This window comes from Theropithecus gelada, chromosome X, assembly GCF_003255815.1.
Source record: "Theropithecus gelada isolate Dixy chromosome X, Tgel_1.0, whole genome shotgun sequence".
Classification (NCBI taxonomy): domain Eukaryota; kingdom Metazoa; phylum Chordata; class Mammalia; order Primates; family Cercopithecidae; genus Theropithecus; species Theropithecus gelada.
In genome coordinates this window covers 16,388,813-16,410,661 of record NC_037689.1, presented here as the reverse complement: position 1 = coordinate 16,410,661, position 21,849 = coordinate 16,388,813, and the positions used below count along the sequence as shown (strand labels likewise).

General features: G+C 37.4%; 1 protein-coding gene across 1 annotated transcript in view; it reads right to left on the bottom strand.

Annotated features, from left to right (window-relative positions):
* Positions 1-1,302: 1,302 nt before the first annotated feature.
* The window catches only part of LOC112616348 (40S ribosomal protein S4, X isoform-like), a 35,962-nt gene continuing 15,415 nt past the window's right edge, over positions 1,303-21,849 (bottom strand). Inside the window, exon 3 of the mRNA XM_025373312.1 lies at positions 1,303-1,941. Within this exon, the coding sequence (XP_025229097.1) occupies positions 1,375-1,941 (567 nt within the window). The 3' untranslated portion in view covers positions 1,303-1,374. The remainder of the gene's footprint in view (positions 1,942-21,849) is intronic.

Sequence of the window (21,849 nt, the reverse complement as noted above, 5' to 3'; positions counted from 1 at the left end):
GAAATGCCAGATTAAAAAAGATCTATCCATTCACTCTTTATTTTTATTATTTTTTTTAAATTTTTTAGGATGGAGTCTCACTTAGTCACCCATACTGGAGTGCAGTGGCGCAATCTTGGCTCACTGCAACCTCTACCTCCTGGGTTCAAGCCATTCTTGGGCCTCAGCCTCTTGAGTAGCTGGGATTACAGGCGTATGCCACCACACCTGGCTAATTTTTGTATTTTTAGTAGAAACGGGGTTTCACCGTGTTGGCCAGACTGGTCTCAAACTCCTGACCTCAAGTGATCCACCCATCTCAGCCTCCCAAACTGCTGAGAATACAGGTGTGAGCCCCTGCACCTGGCCAGCCATCCACTCTTTTAATAGACCTCTGTTATAATCATAACTTCCCATTATCTTTTGAAAAGTTTTTCTATATTTGAGGAAACCCCACCTGTGATTCCTGTGTGTAGAAGTCTGAATTCAAATTACCACCCTCCTTTACGGCAAGCAATGTGACTTAGACTCCATGAATCAGATATATCTATGACAGATTTAAATTTTGAAATAAACAAAAAAGCGAAACAATCTTGGCATGAAGTTTCTGTTTGTGCCAGCACAGATAATAGCCAGGGCACTTGCAACCTTGAGTGCCTGATGCAGAAGTAGCATTGTGGCTGGCAGCAGTAATGGTAGAAGTAAAGTCAAACTTTTGGCATTTTAATGCCTAGCAGGAGCAGTAGAGGTAGTTTATTCTCACATATATCAGATATATCAATTCTGGGATATCATTATTTTAGTTACCTAATACCTTTATTTTTGCCTTTAAATCTGTTACAGTGAAAACAACCGAAGTAGATTATTTGTTTGCAACTGCCTAATACACTATTAGAGATAACTCCCACTAAAAGGAGAAATGTAATCAACAATCAAGATTGAAGGTATCAAGAAACAGGAACAGTAAATACAGTCTTTAAGAAAAGCAAATGCTGCAGAAACTTAATTGGAACCACAGCATTCTTGGGTAGCTCATATTTGGTTGACTCCTTGGCTCTTACCTCATGCTCACTTTGAATTCATAATTGGCCCTTCATAGAGTTCCCCAAGACAGAACTCACTCTACGACACATGATTGGAAGTGGATATTTTCTTGAGGATTTCATGGACACATAAAGGGGAGGTTGCATTTTACCATCTTAAAATGTTACACTGTGTTACTGTTAAACATCCCTATTCCATTCCCGAAGTCCTTATCTAGCTGACAAAAAAAATAAGAGGGTTGGATTTTGGTATCAAGAGCATAAGGAAATTTTAACTACATTTTTTTTTTTAATCCTGCCACAATATTTTTAATTATGTACAAAGGTCTGACATGGCACCCAGGGACCCATTTCACCCACTGCTCTGTTTGGCCGCCAGTCTTTTGTCTCTCTCTTCAGCAATGGTGAGGCGGATACCCTTTCCTCGGGGAAGAGAAATCCATGGTTTGTTGCCCTTGCCAATAACAAAAATGTTGGAAAGTCGAGTGGCAAAGCTGTTGCCATTGGCATCTTTCACGTGAACCACGTCAAAAGATCCAGGATGCCTCTCTCTGTTGGTGATCACACCAATTCTTCCCAGGTTAGCACCTCCAGTCACCATACACAGGTTACCAGTGTTGAACTTGATGAAATCAGTAATCTTGCCAGTCTCCAAATCAATCTGAATGGTATCATTCACCTTGATGAGGGGATCGGGGTAGCGGATGGTACGGGCATCATGAGTCACCAGATGAGGGATTCCTTTTGTGCCCACAAAGATCCTTCTCACTTTGCATAACTTGTACTTGGCCTCCTCAGGTGTAATACGATGTACAGCAAAGCGACCCTTGGTGTCATAGATCAGACGGAAATTCTCTCCCGTCTTGTCAATGCTGATGACATCCATGAATCCAGCAGGGTAGGTTATATCAGTTCTTAACTACATTTTAAAATCGGAGAGTGCCTTGAAAATACACTTCCCATGGAATAAGCACCATATACTTACAAGTTCCTTTCCTTTAAAGACTTTGGAGAATCTCTTAGAACTCATTATCAATTTTCAGGGAAAATGGGAACATAGACATCAATAATTGTGGAGAAATGGCAAAGAAGAAAGAAGAAATTGTTCTTTGTCTCAGTACACTGTTGTTTGTCTCTTTCAGTACATGTGTTTGTGTGTGCGTGCGTGCATGTGTGCGTGAAGCAGGGATAGAGAAGTTACGTAGAAGCCTTTAAGTGGCCATGGACCAGTATGCTTTCTGTGAATTCTCCTGGAAATTCTCCCAATTATTTAAATTTTCCATGCTAATGGGCTTGCCCATCACAGCCCTCTGGAAGAGCGGACTCTGGTCCTTTGTAAGAGCCAAGAGAGTGTCTCTTTTCCCTGGAGCTGACTGCCTCTATTTATTTTCATTAGTGGAAATGAAAACAAATGGAGTCCCTAGGTGCCCTAGGCAGAAGGGTTGCTGTGCACCCACATTGCTGCTGCCTGCAGACTTCCAAGCTCATTCAGAAACCTTGCCAAGAGAGGAATGCTTCCGCCATGGCTCTCCCCTTTAGGGCCTCGGGACACATTATTTTGAATTATATCAGAAGAGGAGACTGTTAAATTAAAATGCAGCACTAGTACTAACTTATTTCCAACCAAATGAAAGCTATGTAGAATCAGTCTCCTTAGATATTACCATTTCTAGGTGTATGCTGAATACTTGCTTCCTCGGCCTGAATTTAGCCACCATCCTCATACAACACTCAAGCTCTATTGCTGTCTATGGAATTTTGCATAAACAAAGGATCTCATAAATAGTCACAGTGATTTGTTGGAATTTGTGTTTACAAAAGGTTTTTTCCTGCTTTGCAAACTCAGCCTCAGATCTGCAGCATTGTAAAGCTGTTTGCCCTCAACAGATGTTCTGCCTCTTGCTGGCTGTGTTATTGGCTGCACTCATTTGTCTCATTCTGCTATTCACTTCCATAACACAGCCTGGAAATGTTATTTCTCCTCTCCCCTGTACAACCCTCTCTACTAGTGACTTGTCCACTGCTTCACTCCTGAAACCACAGCTACTGAGCTCTGTATCCTCCTCTGTATTGCAGTTATTTCTGCTTCCATGGCTCTTCACAGTTGGATACTAAAAGCAGTGATGACTAACGCCTTCATTTTTTCTCTTGACACCATCTCCCCATGCTTAAGCTTTTCTGTCACAGTGGGAGACAGCACCACTAGAAAAATTCAGTCACCCAGCAAGGATGTCTTAGAGTAATATTGACCCTTCCCTCTCTTTTGTTTCTTTAGTATTTAAAGCAATCTCTATATGCTGCTGAAATGTGTTTAATCTTTATCATCTTATCCATTATTGTAGTCAAATGCCTAGTCCTATCTCTAATCCAACCTGTTGTAATAGTATCCTCACTGATAATCACATCTGGGGCTTTATTTCAACAAATGTTTACTGAGAAATGAGGAGACATTTATTGGGAAGTTGCTTCTGGATGTAGACTCCCTTTTTGTCTGTATTCTCAAGCTTCTGGAGAGGTGATTTTTTTGTTTCACAGAGACAAGTAACTCCTTTCTTATTTTCCTCCAAAGGGGTATGCCATTGGACCCCTCTTCTTGGAGAGGTAACTCTGAGCATCAAAGATGAAAATAAGAGGATGAGCATATTATTTAAAGAGGGGGTTATCTGAGACAAGTCATAGCTCTGTGACAAGTCAACAGTACCTGGGTGTCAGTGGACTCTAAGGTAGTTTGCCTATGGTGAGTTGTGAAATTTGACAACGTGTTATAAATCAAGCATTTCCCCTGATTAATAAACTGTCTCTTGTATTCTGTGCCAAGCACTGTGTTCGAGGCTGTGGGAGATACAAAGATGTGGAGATGAGGTTTCTTTCTCTACTTATTTATTGTGAGTTCCCGCTTTGACTAGGATCTCCATCCCTCTCCAGCAGCCACCTGCACAGACAAGCCTATAGCAGCTGCAAGAAGGGGCGGAGAGTTAGGAGGGTCAGTGTGACACCACAAGCCACCCACTAAAGATATCAACATCCAGTCTAATGTTCCGTGGGGTTCTGAACACCTTAGTGTCTCTCCATTGTCCTCACCCTCTACGAATCTAAGTAGTTCTCAAGCCTGGGTGCACATTAGAATTATTGGGAAACTTAAAAAATATGTTATAAAATCTAAAATTGTTAACATGATAAGTATTATGTTTTGTATATTTAAGATAAGATATATATAAGATAAAAAATGTAGTAGACCCTCTACCTTCAAGAGGTGGAGCATAACTTTCCACTCCAATTGTGGGCTGCCCATTGTGTGACTTTCTTCCAAAGGGTACAATATGGAAAGCGGGGTAAGTATCCAATGAAGAAACCTGCCAAACCTCAGCCAGGTGATCAAGGATCTCAACAGCGATAAGATATGTTGATAACATGTGCCAGTGAAATGTGATAAAAATGGCACTTTACCCCTATGATCTTTCTCTCCAAAATCTATAACTCAAATTTAATCATGAGAAAGACATCAGAAAACTCCCAATTAAGGGACAGTCTAGAAAATACCTAACCAGCAATCTTCAAAACTGTCAAGGTCATCAAAAACAAGGAAAGTATGAGAAACTGTCACAATCAAGAGGAGCCTAAGGAGACATGACAACTAAATATAATGTGATATCCTGGGTGGGATCCTGATACAGAAAAAGAACACTGGGTAAAAATCGAGAAAATCTGAGTAAAGCATGGATATTAGTCAATAATAATGTATCAATATTGGTTCATAATTATCCCAAGTATCCCATACTAACATAAGATGTTAATAATAGGGAATAATAATAAGCAGGATGTGGGGTATATAGGAACTCCCTGTACTATTTTTTCAATAATTCTATCAATCTAAAGCTGTTCTAAAAGAAAAAAGTTTATTAAATAAATAAATATGCTTGGCTCTTACGCAGGTTAATACAATCTACACCTTTGCACGTGGGGTCTGGGAAACTTTTATTACAAGCTCTCCAGGTGATTTTGATGCACAGTGAGCTTTAAAAGCCACTGGTTCACCTGGCCCTGCCCCTGCAGTCAAGATTCTGATGTAAGCCTGCTGGCTTATTTCACCTGCTTTTGCCTTCCTCAGTTCTTAGAACTAGATTTATTGATGGGCCTCATTTCTTGGCCCAGGTCCGGCTTGTTTTCTGAGTCAAATCTGAGCAAGCCAAGATATCCAGCTTATAATGGGAGTGAGCTCAGGCTGGGGCTGGACATTTGTTTCCCTTACCCCGCATAGACTTGAGACAATGTTCAGTACTCCCTGGCTCCTCCCAGCCAGAAATGACCCAGTGTGTAGGAATGTGCTTTTATGTTAATTCTTCTCCGTGGTCTCTTTGGGGAAACTGTTCATATCAAGATTTCCTCTTGTGTAGGGGCCTCATACCTCTTATGTGGAGACCTTACCTTTGCTAATTTTCTTTCTTAAAGACTTTGTCCCCTCTCCTTGGTCACTGATTAGACCCTGATGGAGGTAGAAAGAGGCTCTAAATGACTCTACCTAAATCCTGTGTCATTGACTTTCAGTTTTCTGGAAGTTTTGCCTTTCATGCCTCATCTGCCAGGTTAGACCTCCTGAGCCCTGTGCCATGAACTCCCCAACAGGGTCTCTGCAGCCTCTGGGTAAGGTTCTCCAGTCCATACCTAAATGTTAGAAATGATCCTAGCTCAACTTCATCTTGCTGGCCCTCTTTTACTCATCATGATACATTGAGACTTGAATCCACTGCCATTATGACAACAGCCCTTCTGCCAAGCCAAACTTCTCTTTCTCTTGACATTCAATTTGTACCTCTAATGGATCTGCCACCCTGATATCCAAATACATCAGTCAGGGAGCAGCACTCTCACATCTACTGCTCTCCACTAAAACTTATTTCTTATCCCACACTTATCCCATTCTGCTAGATTTCATCTATATATTCCCCTTGCTCTTTCTTTCTGCCATTGCCTGTGGAATTTTTCTAGTTCTTCTTCCTTGCCTCACCAATATCATCACCAGGCAAGTGAACAAAATCTGAAATTTGAAAAACAGACAAAAACAAACAGAAAGAAAGAATTTAGAAGAAACAGACAATATAGGAAGTAGAAGAAAACTTAAAAGAGAAATAAAAACCTATAATTATTATCCTAAAAGTGATAAGAGAAACTATTTCATCCATGAAACATAAACAAAATGATACATTAAAAATGTAAAAATAAGAGAGTTCTTGGAAGTTAAAATTTGATACAGAAAATTTAAAACCCCATTAGAAAAGTTGTTTGTTTGGTTTTTGCTTGTGCTTTCACTTCTGGGTAGGGACTTGATAGGTACCCTTGACTTCTTGCCTCTTTGAAATGAACAAATTAGGCAGAATATTCTTTGGCTACTGCTATTGGGTGTGTGAGGCTGCTCCAGAGTGCTTGACCAAGTACCTGGTTAGATTAATGAACCTAAGTCTACACTGCAGGGCCATTCATATATCTGTAGGATCACCTGAGTTGGGAGGGGGTCTCAAGATCAAGATTTAGGTTGAGGATCAGAAAGTTTCCTTTTATCCTCGAGTCCAAATCAGATTTAAAAAAAAAATTCCAACTCTTATTTTAAGTTCAGGGGTATATGTGCAGGATGTGCAGGTTCGTTACATAGGTAAACATGTGCCATGGTGGTTTGCTGCACAGAGCATCCCATCACCCAGGTATTAAACCCAGTATCCATTAGCTATTCTTCCCGATCCTCTCTCTCCTCCCACCCCCTACCCTCTGACAGACCCCACTGTGTGTTTTTCCCCACTATGTGTCCATGTGTTTTCATCATTTAGCTCCAAATTATAAGCGAGAACACGTTGATATGATTTGGCTGTGTCCCCAACCAAATCTCATCTTCAGTTGTAGTTCCCATAATCCCCATGTGTTGTGGGAGGGAACCCACTGGTAATTGAGAAGGTAATTGAATCATGGGGGCAGTTTCCCCCATGCTGTTCTCGTGTTAGTAATTTTTCACGAGACCTGATGGTTTTAGAAGGGGCTTCCGCCTTCCCTTGGCTCTCGTTATTCTCTCTGTGGCCACCTTGTGAAGACGGATGTGTTTGTTTCACCTTTCACCATGATAATAAGTTTCCTGAGGTCTCCCCAGCCCTGCAGAACTGTGAGTCAATTAACTTCTTTCCTTTATAAATTACTCAATCTCAGGTATGGCCTTAGAGCAGCGTGAGAATGGATACACATATGGTATTTGGTTTTCTGTTCTTGTGTTAGTTTGTCAAGAATAATGGCCTCCAGCTTCATACATGTCCCTAGAGAGGACATGATCTCATTCAATTTTAAGGCTGCATAGTATTCCATGGTATATATCTACCACATTTTCTTTATCCAGTCTATCATTGATGCGCAATTAGGTTGATTCTATATCTTTGTTATTGTGAATAGTGCTGCAATGAACATATGTGTGCATGTATCTTTATAATAGAATGATTTATATTCCTTTGAGTATATACCCAGTAATGGGATTGCTGGGTTGAATAGTATTTCTGCCTCTAGGTCTTTGAGGAATTGCCACACTGTCTTTCACAATGGTTGAACTAATTTACACTACCACCAACAGTGTGAAAGCATTCCTTTTTCTCCATAACTTCACCAGCATCTGTTGTTTTTTTACTTTTAATTGTCATTTTGACGGTGTGAGATGGTATCTCATTGTGGTTTTGATTTGCATTTCTGTAATGATCAGTGATGTTGATCTTTTTTTCATATGTTTGCTGGCTGCATGTATACCTTCTTTTGAGAAGTGTTTTTTCATGTCCTTTGCCTACTTTTTAATGAGGTTGCCAAATCAGATTCTTAAATACAGAGTTTAGCTGTTAGCCCTGTATTGGGATATTTTGGGATCAACCATCAAGCTATTAATAAAGTCCTATTAGGCCCCATCTGACTTCTGACCTTTGTGTGCATGCTTGAACAAGCAGAATCTCAGATGGGAGAGGAATGAATAGTAACTTAAACCTCTAACATTACCCCTTCCCCCAGTAACTAGAAGGAAATGTCAGAAAACTAAGGCATGTGTCAAACATGTATGTTTAAGAAACTTTTAGTGACCTAAAATAAAATAAAAAATTAAAATAAATTCCCAATACTATATCAGGACCTTCATGTGTCTCCATAGTCTACCTCCTCAGAGGGTTTATACAATATACCTCCCACTCATTGCTCTTATTAACCAAAACAATAATAACAAGAATAATTGTTTTATGAAGTACTTACTTTGTGCCAGGCATTGTGCTAAGTACCTTATAAATATTATTTTACTCAGACTTCATAAAATATTCCAAAAGTCCAATATTCTTGTTATTCTCATTTCACAGATTCAAAAACTGAAGCACAGCCCCCTCCCCCAATGTGGTATAACATCACTCACAGAGAATTTCCCTAGACCCATGGTTTCCAAGTTGAGAGGAGGAAATTGGAGGTGGACATTCTGTCTCCCCACCAGTCTGGGGATATTCACAGGAAGCCCACTCCAATCCTGTACCACAAGAACCCCTGGGAGTTGCAGGAGAATTGAACCACTAGGGGCAAATTGGGGACCAGAGAGGAGAGCTGATCACAGTGACTGAAACACAGATCTTGGCAATTCCTCTGAACTCTGGTTGGCAGGGTGCCACATTGAAGAGACAGACTGGCACCATAGCACTCCAGGGGTCACAGTTCACTAGAGGGCCTAAATCCCTGGCCAGAGTTTCCCATAAAGGTGCTCATACAGAGCCTATCACTGATCTGGAAATAGTTAAAAGGTCAACATTAAGTTCTGATACCTGCTTAAGTCCTTCCAAAACTAGGAAACAATGGCAGGGCAGCAATATAGTTCTAGGGCAACATGTGCCTTCTAATGCTCACTATAAGTCTTCCCTAGAGCAGGAAACGAAAGAAGGATAACCAGTTAGTTCCAATGTAGTGTTTAGTTCTGGTGCTCACTATAAGTTCTCTCCAGAATGGGAAGAATCACCAGGCCATCACTTACGTTCTGATGTTAATCAGTAAAGGTCTAACATCACCAACGTACAACTGCATACACTAGAAGAGGTGGCTGTCTCTTCAAATGTGTAGGCATCAATGTAAAGACACACAGATTGTGAAAACTCAGATAACTATAACACTATCAAGAGAAGCCAACAAAGTTCCAGCAATGGATCCAGAAAAATTGAAGATCTATGAATTGTCAGACAAAAAGTTCAGATTGATCCTCTTGAAGAAATTCAGGGAATCATGAGAAAATACAGATAGAGAACTAAAAGAAATTTGGAAAACAATCCAGGAACAAAATGAGATTTGTTAAAGTAATATAAATCAAATAGAAATCTTAGAATTAAAAAAATAGAAATTTTAGAAATGCTGGATACAAAAACTCAACTGAAAACTTATTTGAAAGCTTCAACAGAAGACTTGATCAAACAGAGGAAAGTATAAGTGAGCTTGAAGACAGAATATACGAAATTACGCAATCAGAAGAGCAAAAAAAAAAAAAAAGGAGTAAAAAGGAATGGAGAAGGCCTATGAGAATTATGGAACACCATCAAGTAAACTAACCTCCATATAATAGAAATTCCTAAAGAAGATGGGAGAGAAAAAGACCTAGAAAGCATATTTGAGGAAACAATGGCTGAAAAGGGACAAAGATGACAACATTCAGATACAGAAATCTCAAAGGTCACCAATTAAATTCAGCCCAAAGAGAAAATTTCCAAAACACATTATACTCAAATTAGCAATAATCAAAGACAATAAAAGAATACTCAAAGCAACAAGAGAATAAAATACATATCACATTCAATGAAGCCCCAAAGAGGACATCTCAGCAGAAACTTTGAAGGCCATGAGAAAGCAGGATGCTATTTTCAAAGAGCTGAAAGAAAAAAACTGACAAAAAACAATACCATTCCCAGCAAAGCTTTTCTTCAAACAGGAAAAAGAGATGAAGATGTTCCCAAACAAACAAAAGCTGGATAATTCATCAACACCAGATCTGTCTTATAAGGAATGTTAAAGGAGGCTCTTCACTCTGAAAAAAAAAAATGGACATGCCTGTCTAACAACAACAACAAAAAAGATGGTATTAAACTCACTAGTAAAGGAAAGAAAACAAGTTAACAATATGCTAATACTGTATTTGGAGTAAGTAAACCACATGTATCTTAAGTGTGAAAACTAAAAGAAAAAAACTGTAAAATCAACTACAACAGTTAGTTAAGAGATAGACAATATAAAAAGACGTAAACTGAAACATCCATAACTCAAACTGTGTGTCTGTGGGAGGGGGATGATGTTAGAGTGTAGAGGTTGCTTTTGTTACCTTTATTTTCCTTGTCATTAAAGTTAAGTCATTATCAGTTTAAAATAACGTGTTTTAACTATAAGATAGTTTTTAAACCTCATGGTAACCACAAACAAAATCCTGTAATAGATGCACTATAAACAAATAATACAGCATCAAAACATACTGCTAGAGAAAAACACTTAAGAACAGGAAAACAGAAAGACAGAAATGGAGAAATGATTAAAAAAAAGAAAAGAAAAGAAAATAACTATCCAAATGGCAGTAGTAAATCCTTATCTATCAATATCATTGAATGTAAATGGATGAAATTCTTCAATTAGAATAAATAGAGTGGTTGAGTGAATTTTAAAAAACAAGAACCAAATACATACTGTCTACAAGAAACTGACTTCACCTATAAAGACATATACAGAAAGGGAAGGGATAGAAAAAGTGAAGGATGAAAAAGATATTGCAATCAAATGGATACAAAAATAGAGCAAGAATAGATCTTTTACTAGTAGCTCTTTTTTTTTTAAATAGAGTTTAAATCAAGAATGGCAAAAAAAGACAAAGAAGGCCATTATATAATGATAACGGGATCAATATAGCAAGAGATATACAATTTTACATATATATACACTCAACCCTGAATCAGCCAAATATATAAAATAAATATTAATAGACCTAAAAAGAGAGATTAGCTACAATACAATAACAGTAGGGGATATCACCACCTCACTTTCAGTGACGGACAGATCATCTAGAAAGACAACCAAGAAATAAATTCAGAGTTAGACTGCACTCTAGACCAAATGAACCTAATAGATATTTATACACATTCCATTCAGCAGCTACAAAATACATGTTTTCCTCAACAGTATATGAAACCTTTTTGAGGATAAACCATATGTTAGGTCACAAGACAAGTCTTAATAATTTTTTTTAAATTGATATCATGTCAAATATCTTTTCTGACCACAATGAAATAAAATTAGAAATCAGTAACAGAAGGAACATTGGAAACTAAAACTGCATGCAAATTTAAAAAAAAAAAAAAATGCTCCTGAACCATAAATGGGTCAATAAAGAAATTTAAAAGGAAATTTAAAAATTCCTTGAGAAAAATGAAAATAGAAACAGAATATAGCAAAAATCTATAGGATATAGCAAAAGCAGTTCTAAGAGGTGAATTTATAGCAATAACTGCCTAAATCCAAAAAGTAGAAAGACTTCAAATAAACAACCTAATGATGCATCTCAAGGAACTAAAAGAGCAAGAATAAACCAAACCAGAAATTAGTAGATGAAAATAAATAATAAAGATCAGAGCAGAAATAAATGAAATTTAGGCTAAGATTAATGAAATGATAGTTGGTTATTCAAAAATAAGAAGAGTTGACAAACCTTTAACTAAACTAAGAAAAAGGAGAGAAGACCAAAATAAATGAAAGCAGAGACAAAAAGGAGACATTACAACTGATACCACAGAAATACAGATGATCATTAAAATGTATTACCAACAAGGATATTCCAACAAATTGGAAAACAGAGAAGAAATGAATAAATTCCTGAACATATACAACCTACCAAGATTGAATCATGAAGAAATAGAATATCAGAACAAACCAATAACAAATAATGAGATCAAAGCAGTAGTAAAATGTCTCCCATCAAGGAAAATCCCAGGACCTGATGACTTCACTGCTGAGTCTTACCAAGCATTTAAAGAAAAATACCAATTGTACTCAAACTATTTCAAAAATGAAGAAGAGGAAGAAGAAGAAGATGAGGAAGAAATGCTTTCAAACTCATTCTAGGAGGCTAACATTACACTGATATCAAAAGTAGACAAGGACACAACAACAGCAACAACAAGAACTACAAGGCAATATCCCTAATGAATGTAGACACAAAAATCCTCAAAAAAAGCTAGCAAACAGAATTAAACAACACATTAAAAAGATTATTGTACTTGGCCATAAAAAGTAATGAAATATATTTTGCAGCAACTTTGATGGAACTGGAGACCATTGTTCAAATGGAGAACCAAATACTGTATGTTCTCACTTACAAGTGGGAGCTAAACTATGGGTATGCAAAGGCATACAGAGTAGTTTAATGGACACTGGAGACTCAGAAGCAGGAGAATTGGAGGTAGGTGAGGGACAAAAAGTCACCTGTTAGGTCAATGTACATTATTTGGGTGACAGGTACACTAAAAGCCCAGACTTCATCACTATACAACTCATCCATGTAATTGAAAAACACCGTACATTTAAAGCTATTGAAATTGTTTAGAAAAAGATCATTGATCATGATTATGTGAGATTAATCCCAGTGTTGCAAGGATGGCTCAACATGTGCAAATCAATAAATGTGGTACATCATATTAACAAAATCAAGAACAAAAACCATATCATCATTTCAATAGATGTTCAAAAAGCATTCAATAAAAGTTATACCTTCATGCTAAAAACTCTTAACAAACCGAGTATAGAAGGAACATACCTCAAAACAATAAAGGCCATATATGACAATCCCACAAATAACATCATAGTAAACAGAGAAAAAAATAAAAGCCTTTAGTCTAAGATCTGGACTAAGACAAAGATGCCCACTTTAACTGCTTTTATTCAACATAGTAATGGAATTTCTAGCCAGAGCAATTAGGTAAGAGAAAGAAATAAAGGGCATCCAAACTGGAAAGAAAGAAGTCAAATCATCCTTATTCACAGATGAAATGATCCTATATTTAGAAAAAACTAAAGAATCCACAAAAAAGAACTGATAAATTCAGTAAAGTTGCAGGATACAAATCAATATACAAAAATCGGTTGCATTTTTGTACACCATCAGTGAGCATTCTGAAAAAGAAATCAAGAAAGAAATTTCACTTACAATAGCTACAAAAATACCTAGGATAAATTTACCCAAAGAGGTAAAAGATTCCTACAATGAAAACTATAAAATTCTGATGAAAGAAATTGAAAAAGGACACCAAAAAATTTAGATATCCCGTGTTCATGGACTGAAGAGTTAATATTATGAAAATATCCATACTATCCTAAGTGATCTACAGATTCAATGCAATTCATATCACAATATCAATTACATTCTTAACAGCACAGAAGAAAATACAATGCTACAATTTGTATGGAATCACACACACACAAAAAAACCTAAATAGGCAAAGCAATCCTGAGCTAATAGAACAAAGCTGAAGGCATTACACTACCAGACTTCAAAATATTCTACAAAGCTGACGTAACCAAAATAAGATGGTACTAGCATAAAAAAACAGGCATGTAGACCAACGGAACAGAATAGAAAACCTAGAAACAATTCCATGCATTTATAGTTTTTCAGCAAAAGCATTAAGAACATTCATTGGGGAAAAGACAGTCTCTTCAATAAATTGTGCTAGGAAAACTGGATATCCATATACAGAAAAATAAAACTAGGCCCCTATCTCTTACCACATAAAAAAATCAAATCAAAATGGATTAAAAATTAGATTTAAGACTTAAAACTATAAAACTACTTGAGAAAAAACATTGAGGAAATTATCCAGGGCATTGGCCTAGATGAATATATTTTGGGTAAGACCTCAAAAGCACAAATAGCAAAAGCAAAAATAGATAAATGGGATTGCATCAAGCTAAAAAGCATCTGCACAGCAAAGGAAACAGTAAACAAAGTGAAGAAACAACCCATAAAATGGCAGGAAATATTTGCAAACTATCCATCTGACAAAGGATTAATAACCAGAATGTAAAAGAAACTCAAATAACTCAATAGCCAAAAAACAATCAAACAAATAATCCAATTTGAAAATGGACAGTAATCTGAATAGACATTTAACCAAAGAAGATATACAAATTGCCAACAGGTATATGGAAAATATGCTCAGTATCACTAATCATCAGGAAAATGCAAATCAAAATCACAATGGGATAAAATCTCACCCCAGTCAAAATGGCTATTATCAAAAAGACAAATATATATATAACAAATGCTATTGAAGATGCAGGGAAAGGGAAATGCCAGTACACTGTTGGTGGGAATATAGATTACTACAGCTATATTCCATGTTCTTGTGAGAACACTCCTCTTAGCTATTAAGCCACTTTGTCTTGACATACCGAAAGCCTGATATGTCTGCAAGTTTATATCTTCCAGTATAGAGGTTCCTTTAAAAACTAAAAATCGATCTACCATATGATTCAGCAATCCCTGCTGGGTATATATCCTAAAGAAAGGAAATCAGTATATCAAAGACATATCTGCACTCCCATGTTTATTGTAGCACTATTTACAATAGCCAAGATATGGAAGCAACCTGAGTGTCCATCAGTGAATGAATGGACAAAAAAAAAAAAATGTGGTATATATACACAAGAGAATATTATTCAGTCACAAAAAAGAATGAAATACTGTCATTTTCAGCAACATGGATGAAACTGGGGGACGTTGTGTTAAGTGAGATAAGCCAGGCACAGAAATATCAAATGTTCTCACTCATAAGTGGGAGCTAAAAAAGTTGATCTCATGGAAGTAGAGATTAGAATGGTGATTACCAGAGGCTGGAAAGGGTAGCAGGGAGGAGAAATAAAGAAAGGTGGTTTAATGAGTACAAAAATGCAGTTAGATAGAAAGAACAAGTTCTAGTACTGTAGCACTGTAGGGTGATAATGGTTAACAATAATTTATTATATATTTCAGAATAACTAGAAGATTTGGAATGTTCCCGACACAAAGAAATAATAAATATTTGACATGATGGATATCTCAGTTACCCAGATTTGATCCTTACACATTGTATGCATGTATCAAAATACCACGTGTAATCCAAAAATATGTACAATTATGTATCACTAAGGAATTTTTAAGAAGAAAACAGGCACAGAGAGATCAAGTAAATTGTTCATGATCTATTAAGAGAAGGGGTCTGGATTAGAATACAGGAAAACTGCCTCTAAGCTGTATTCTCATTTCTAAACTTCTTAATAGTGCTTTAGTGCAATATTAGTTCTTTGACTAGAGTCTCTCTCCTTTCCCTCTCTCTATGGAAATTTGTTTATTACTCAAATGCCAACCCAAATATCATTTCTTCCATGAAACATTCCTCTCTCAGAATTCCTCTGTCCTCGGTATTCTCATCAAATTTTAAAAATACCCATATGACATAGATGAGGTTCCCCAGAAGCAGACCTAATATGAAGGATTTTGTGTGATTTATGAACTAGGTGGTCCCAGGAGAAACTGGTAAGGCAGTGGGGAAGCTAGACAGGGAGAAGGAAGAAGACAGGAAAAGGGGAGATTTCAGGTGAAGCCCTAGCCACAGTTTGATCCCACAGGAAAGCTCTAGAGTATAAGTTAATCCTCAGAGTTTGTCTTGACCTAAGGCAAAGGAGCTAAAATTTCCCCTACACTTAACAGTCATTAGCTAAGCACCTCACCCCTGGAAGATATAAACTTGCAGACATTTCAGGCTTTCAGTATGTCAAGACAAAGTGGCTTAATAGCCAAGAGGAGTGCTCTCATAAGAACATGGAAGCTATGGGCTCTTAGAGGCAAAATCATCCAAAAACTGGGGAGGGGTTCACAAAAATGTTAAAAGGGATATGAGGGCATCAGGGCAGAGCCCCAATAGTGTCTGGTAATCTCTGCAATATAATTTGCAGTATTACCACATCTGCACTAATCTTGATTTCAGTATATGCATCCTTTACTATACTACTTGATAACACCTCCTGCATCTTTTTATTTGCACCTAACAAATGTTATTTTGATTTAATTCACTTTAATAATGAAGAGAGGTCATGACCAGACTTATGAATTATTAATTCATTTCTTGGCTCCTCTGAAAATTATTTACTCTCTATCACCTATGATTAGCTCCACTCTTGTTAAAATCCCCAGAGATATCAACCTGTACTGAACATGCCCTTTTAAATCCTATAAGGATAAAGTTCAGAGGACCTAGCTAAAGACCACTCTCCAGGGCTATTTTCATCTAGAACTCATTCTGAACAACCAAGTTAGCCATTGTACTACCCTTCTAGAACCAAATAAGTTTCTACCCTCTCAACACCATCCCTTCCCCCTTCTTAATTTCAATACTGAATAAAGAAAATTTGAGGATAACTTTGTAGCTGACTTAAGGTAAAGACAGTGAGTGAATTCATAAGTGAATACCTAATTTCACAACATCAAGATAGAGAGAAAGCTCTGCATGTTGAGTTGCTGCCATTGCAAGCGTTGTTCATGAAACAACCTGCTCACAGGCTCATAAAACCATTTCCTTTCAGTGCTTTCTCGAGGCTGGAAGATGACCTTAGTGCAGAGTCATTTGATTTCCCCAGAATACATATAGCAAGAACTGCAACGAAGAGAAATCCCTGAAATAACTTGTGCTATAAACATAAAGTAGAAGCAAGAGGTAGCCCTTTATCAAATTTCTACATAATAATGCCCCACATTATTTAATACGTACTGTGGGCCAGCCCATATGTGAGTGTCAGAGATGTCTTAGCTAGTTTATCCACATAACTACACTTTGATGTGGGCCCTGTTTTTTAGATGAGGAAACTAAGATCTGAGGGCGGGAATCAGATTTCCCAAAAGTTTTATAGTAGAAATCTGAGATTTGAGTACAGGAATAAATGACTGATGTCAGCATCTGAATCCAGAACCCGGTTCCCTTCTAGTTCCCCGCACAGAATCAGAACATGAGGGGTCTTCAATCAACCTCTCTCAATACATATAGAGCCTGTTTAATATCAATATCATCAAATAGTTTTGGAAGTCTCGCATTGAAGATAATGTTACTCCCAATGAAACCTTAAATACATATCTAGCACCCAACACAAATGTCTTAAGTACCTCTTAAGAATCCCTCATCATGTAAAGCTTTGCTGAACTTACATGAATTATAAATAGAATATTGATGTATAAAAATAATAGAAATAAGGACACAAGGAAAATATTTATCCTATTAGACAAAATGACTTAGAGTTCATGTGTTTGAGAGCATTGGAACTGATCAGTAATGTTCACTAAAAGTAACAAGTATGTAAATGGACCTCTGTTCTAGAACATGTGCTTAGCCATTAATCCATATTTGTCTATACATAGACAACAATGCATACATAATTCTCTAATTCAGACCTTTCGTTACTTCAATCTGGCTTTATGTCTATTAATCCTATTTAATTGAACTTCTAATTAAATAGCTTTAAATTGAACTATTAAACTTCTTTGCTATTTTTTACTTAAAGTAATGAATTCTGGTATGTATGGCTGTTGAGAGTAGACAATGTTTTTTATTTTGTTTGTTATTTTAAATTTTGTTTCATTCTTTCTTAGGTTAAATTTAATCTTACATGGCTGTCTTTCTTAGGGTATCAAGGTCCTACCAGGAAACAGAGGCATGCTTTAGTATGTAGGGAGAGTTTAATGAAAGGACAATTTACAGAGAGGTGGACAGGATGTAGGGAAATCATTTGACAATGGCACAGTACCCAGGGCTAGTAAAAAGGGCCTGGGCCTATTACTTATTGCTAGCCCTGAGTCCAAAGGGAGGGAGCTATTATCAAGACCTAGAGATCTATAGGGTTGTGTGGGATGGCAGCTAACAGGCCCTGCAAGAAGAAAGCTAAGAACATAAATACCCAACCGTACTCTCCCTCCTTCCAATCTCCCACTACGTGATGGCTTGCACCTGTAATCCCAGCACAACATGGTGAGACTCCATTTCTATGAAAAAATAAAAAATTAGCTGAGTGTAGTAGCGTGCACCTGTGGTCCCATCTACTTGGGAGGCTGAGGTGGGAGAATTGCTTGAGCCCAGGTCAAAGCTATTGTGAGCCACGATCATGCCACTGCACTCCAGCCTGGGTGACAGAGTGAGACCTTGTCAAAAAAAAAAAAAAAAAAAAAAAAGTGGGAGCAAAAGGGAGGGAGAAGCTGCCATACTTTTTTTTTTTTTTTGAGATGGAGTCTTGCACTGTCGCCCAGACTGGAGTGCAATGGCATGATCTTGGCTCACTGCAAGCTCCGCCTTCTGGGTTCATGCCGTTCTCCTACCTCAGCCTCCCAAGTAGCTGGGACTACAGGCACCTGCCACCACGCCCAGCTGCTTTTTTTTGTATTTTTAGTAGAGACGAGGTTTCACCGTGTTAGCCAGGATGGTCTCGATCTCCTGACCTCGTGATCCACATGCCTCGGTCTCCCAAAGTGCTGGGATTACAGGCGTGAGCCACCGTGCCCAGCCCATACTCTTTTAAACAAACAGATCTCATGTGAACTAACAAAGCAGGAACTCATTCATCACCAAGAGGATGATGCTAAGCCATTCCTGAGGGATCCATTCCCATCACCCAAAAACCTTCCACTGGGCCCCACTTCCAACATTGGGAATTGCATTTTGACATTAGATTTGGAGGGGACAAACATCCAAACTATATCAAATGCTTTTGTTGGAAAGAGATGAAGTATCAGTAAATTAAAAAGATACCATTGAAACTAAACGTATTTATTTAAAAGATTAGAAACAATCATTTTCTCATACAAATAATCCCACTCTGCCAGGGCTCTGGGCATTTGATTCTAAAATCAACATTATTCTTTTCATGATTACTCATCATTCATTGTGCACCTATCATGAAATTGGCTCTTCTACTCACTAGCTGGGTATTTAATTCTGTACGCCTCAGAGCCCTAATCTGTAAAATGGAGACCAAAATAATACATATCTCATAAGGTTGTTGTAATAAATGAGCTAATACATACAAAATGCTTGTATGACTTTGCCTGATCCTTACTGTTCTCAGTAGCAGCTATTATTTGAATCAATGTTATTATTACTATCACTTTGCTTTCTTTCAGTTCATCTGTGAAGATTAGCTATTATGATGATTCTAGTTTTACAGATGAGAAAAGTGAAGCCCAGAGAAGTTAAGCAACTTTCTCAAGGTAATACAGCTAGTCAGTGGAGAAGTCTATCTGAAGAGTCTGTTACCAAAGACACTGTAATCTGAATTTCATTGATATTGATCTAAAGGAAAATTTATTGTGATAACTATGTTGAAAATAGACTGCTTTGGTACATTTATTCAGTGACATTTTCATTACAAAAAGATCTCTGCCTCCAGGTTTCTTTGGCCCCATTTGTTTTCCCATTCTTCCATCCCAGGTCCTCCCTCAGCAATTATAGATTGCAGGATGGAAGAGAAGAGGGAAAGGTGGCAAGCAAGCAGCAGAATCAGGCTGGAGGAGGGTATGATGCCCATTTATACCCAGAACTCAAATGTTCAACTCAGCTTCAGCAACAATTCATCTTATAAATCAATTTGGCAGGGCATCAGCTTTAAAATCCATTACATTGAATCAGGAGTGGAGTTTGCAGCTAATTTGCCGACAGGGAACCCTTACATGGCAGTGACCTTTTAAGCTAGCATAAACCAATGTTTTTGTTCGCCTCTGCTTCTCTCCACGCCACTGAGTCAGTTTTGTTCCTGCCTGTTTCTTCATGTGGAAAGAAGAGTTGAAATGTTTACTCTCACTCTCCTTAGAAAAATAGATATTAGCTGAATGATGACATTGTTTCTTACTCTAGATTATCTCTTCGACTTTTACTTGCCACAATAGCTGTCACCAAATCATTTTTCTTAATAGGAAGAGGCTTAATAACTATTTTTTAAATGCTCATTTATTTATCAGTTACTTAAAATCTGGCTTCCCCTCACCAAGACTTGACAGAAATTGTTTCTTGGAAAACCACCCGTGATATCCTAATTACCAGACCCTGAAACTTATTTTTTCTTTTTTTCTTTGTCAATGCTTCTCCAGCATTTGACCATGTGGACTACCAACCTTTTCTTCTTGAAACTCTCTATTTCCTTTGCTTCCACAGCATTCAAATATTTTGGTACTTATTCAGCTATCTAAAGACTGCTCAATATCAAGCTCTTCAGTCTCTTGTAGATAATCCATGAGCTTATTTCATTAACTTCCATGGTAGACAGGATATATCCATCCCACAGAGGTCCATATGTCCTAATCCCTGGGATCTGCAAATTTTGCATGGTAAAAGGGAGTTTGCAGATATGATTATGTTAAGGATTTTGAGATGGGGAGATATGCCTGTATTATCCAGGTGGGTCAAATGTAATCACAAAGATCTTTATTAAAGAGAAGCAAGAGAGTTAGAGTCATAGCAGGAGATATAATATTGAAGCAGAGGTGAGAGAGGAGAGATTAGATTGCTTGCTTTGAACATGGTGGAAGGGGCCATAGCCAAGGAAAGTGGACAATCTCTAGAAGGTGGAAAAGGCAAAGAAATAGATTTTCCTTTAGAGACTCCAAAGGGAATTCAGCCCTACCTACACCTTGACTTTAGGATTTCCGACTTCCCTTACTCCCAGATGATAAATTTGTGTTATTTGGAACCACTAAGTTTGTGGTGATTTGTTACAGCAGCAATAGGAAACGATTAAAACTGTCTTTTTCAATTCTTTATTTCTCACTGTGAAAATTCTTCCAAATTCCAGATTGACAATTATCTTCTAGACATCCTTACCTGGATACTTCAGCAGAATCTCAAACACAACTAGTCCACCATTAAAATTATTGTCTTTCTCCAAAAATCTGTTCCTCAGTGGACTTTAACAATTGCATTCATTCATTTATGTATTGACTCTTTCATTAATGTATTTATTCACAAACTAATATGTTTATGAGTGCCTACAATGCTGATACCACTGAGACTCTTAGAATGCAAGTGTTAACAAAATATAAAGTTTCAGCCTCAATGGGGATGATATTCTAGGGAAGAGATAGACAAAACCAGGAAAAAAATAAAATAAAATAAAATAGTTCCTGCTAGTGAAAGTTTTCTGTATACTGTCGAGCAAGGTAATGGAATAGAGAGTAACATGATGTAGGACAGGTGAATGGTGGCTCTTTTAAATAGGATGTTCAGAGAATGTCTGTCTGAGAAGGTGATATTTGAGCAGAGATCTAATTGAAGAGAAGTAAGAATGAGAGTGTATATAGGAGTAGCATTCCAGAAAGGAAGTACAACAAACAGAAAGGTCCTGAGACAAGAATGAATTTGGATTGTTCATGTTCAACTGATTGCAAGAAGATGGGAGTAGACTGGGCAATGTGCGGAGGGGTAAAAAATGGGGTCAGAAAGATAGGCAGACTTTTTTGGGTTGTAGTCATAATTTCGATTGTTATCTAAATGTGATAGGAAACCACTAGACAATTTTGAACAGGGGAGTGAAGTAAACTGATTTATAGTTTAAAAAAAAAAAAATCACTGCAGCTTCTTTATAAAGAACAAAATGAAGACAGAAAGAGGAAGTTGTGATGATGGGGGTGATCCTCTAAAGAGGGGATAATTTCCAGAGCAAAAATATCAGGTGGTACAGAGGAGGAGGTTTACAGTATAAGATTAGTCGTCATTGTTATTCCTTATTTTTTACGGGTGGCACAGAGAGAATATCAATT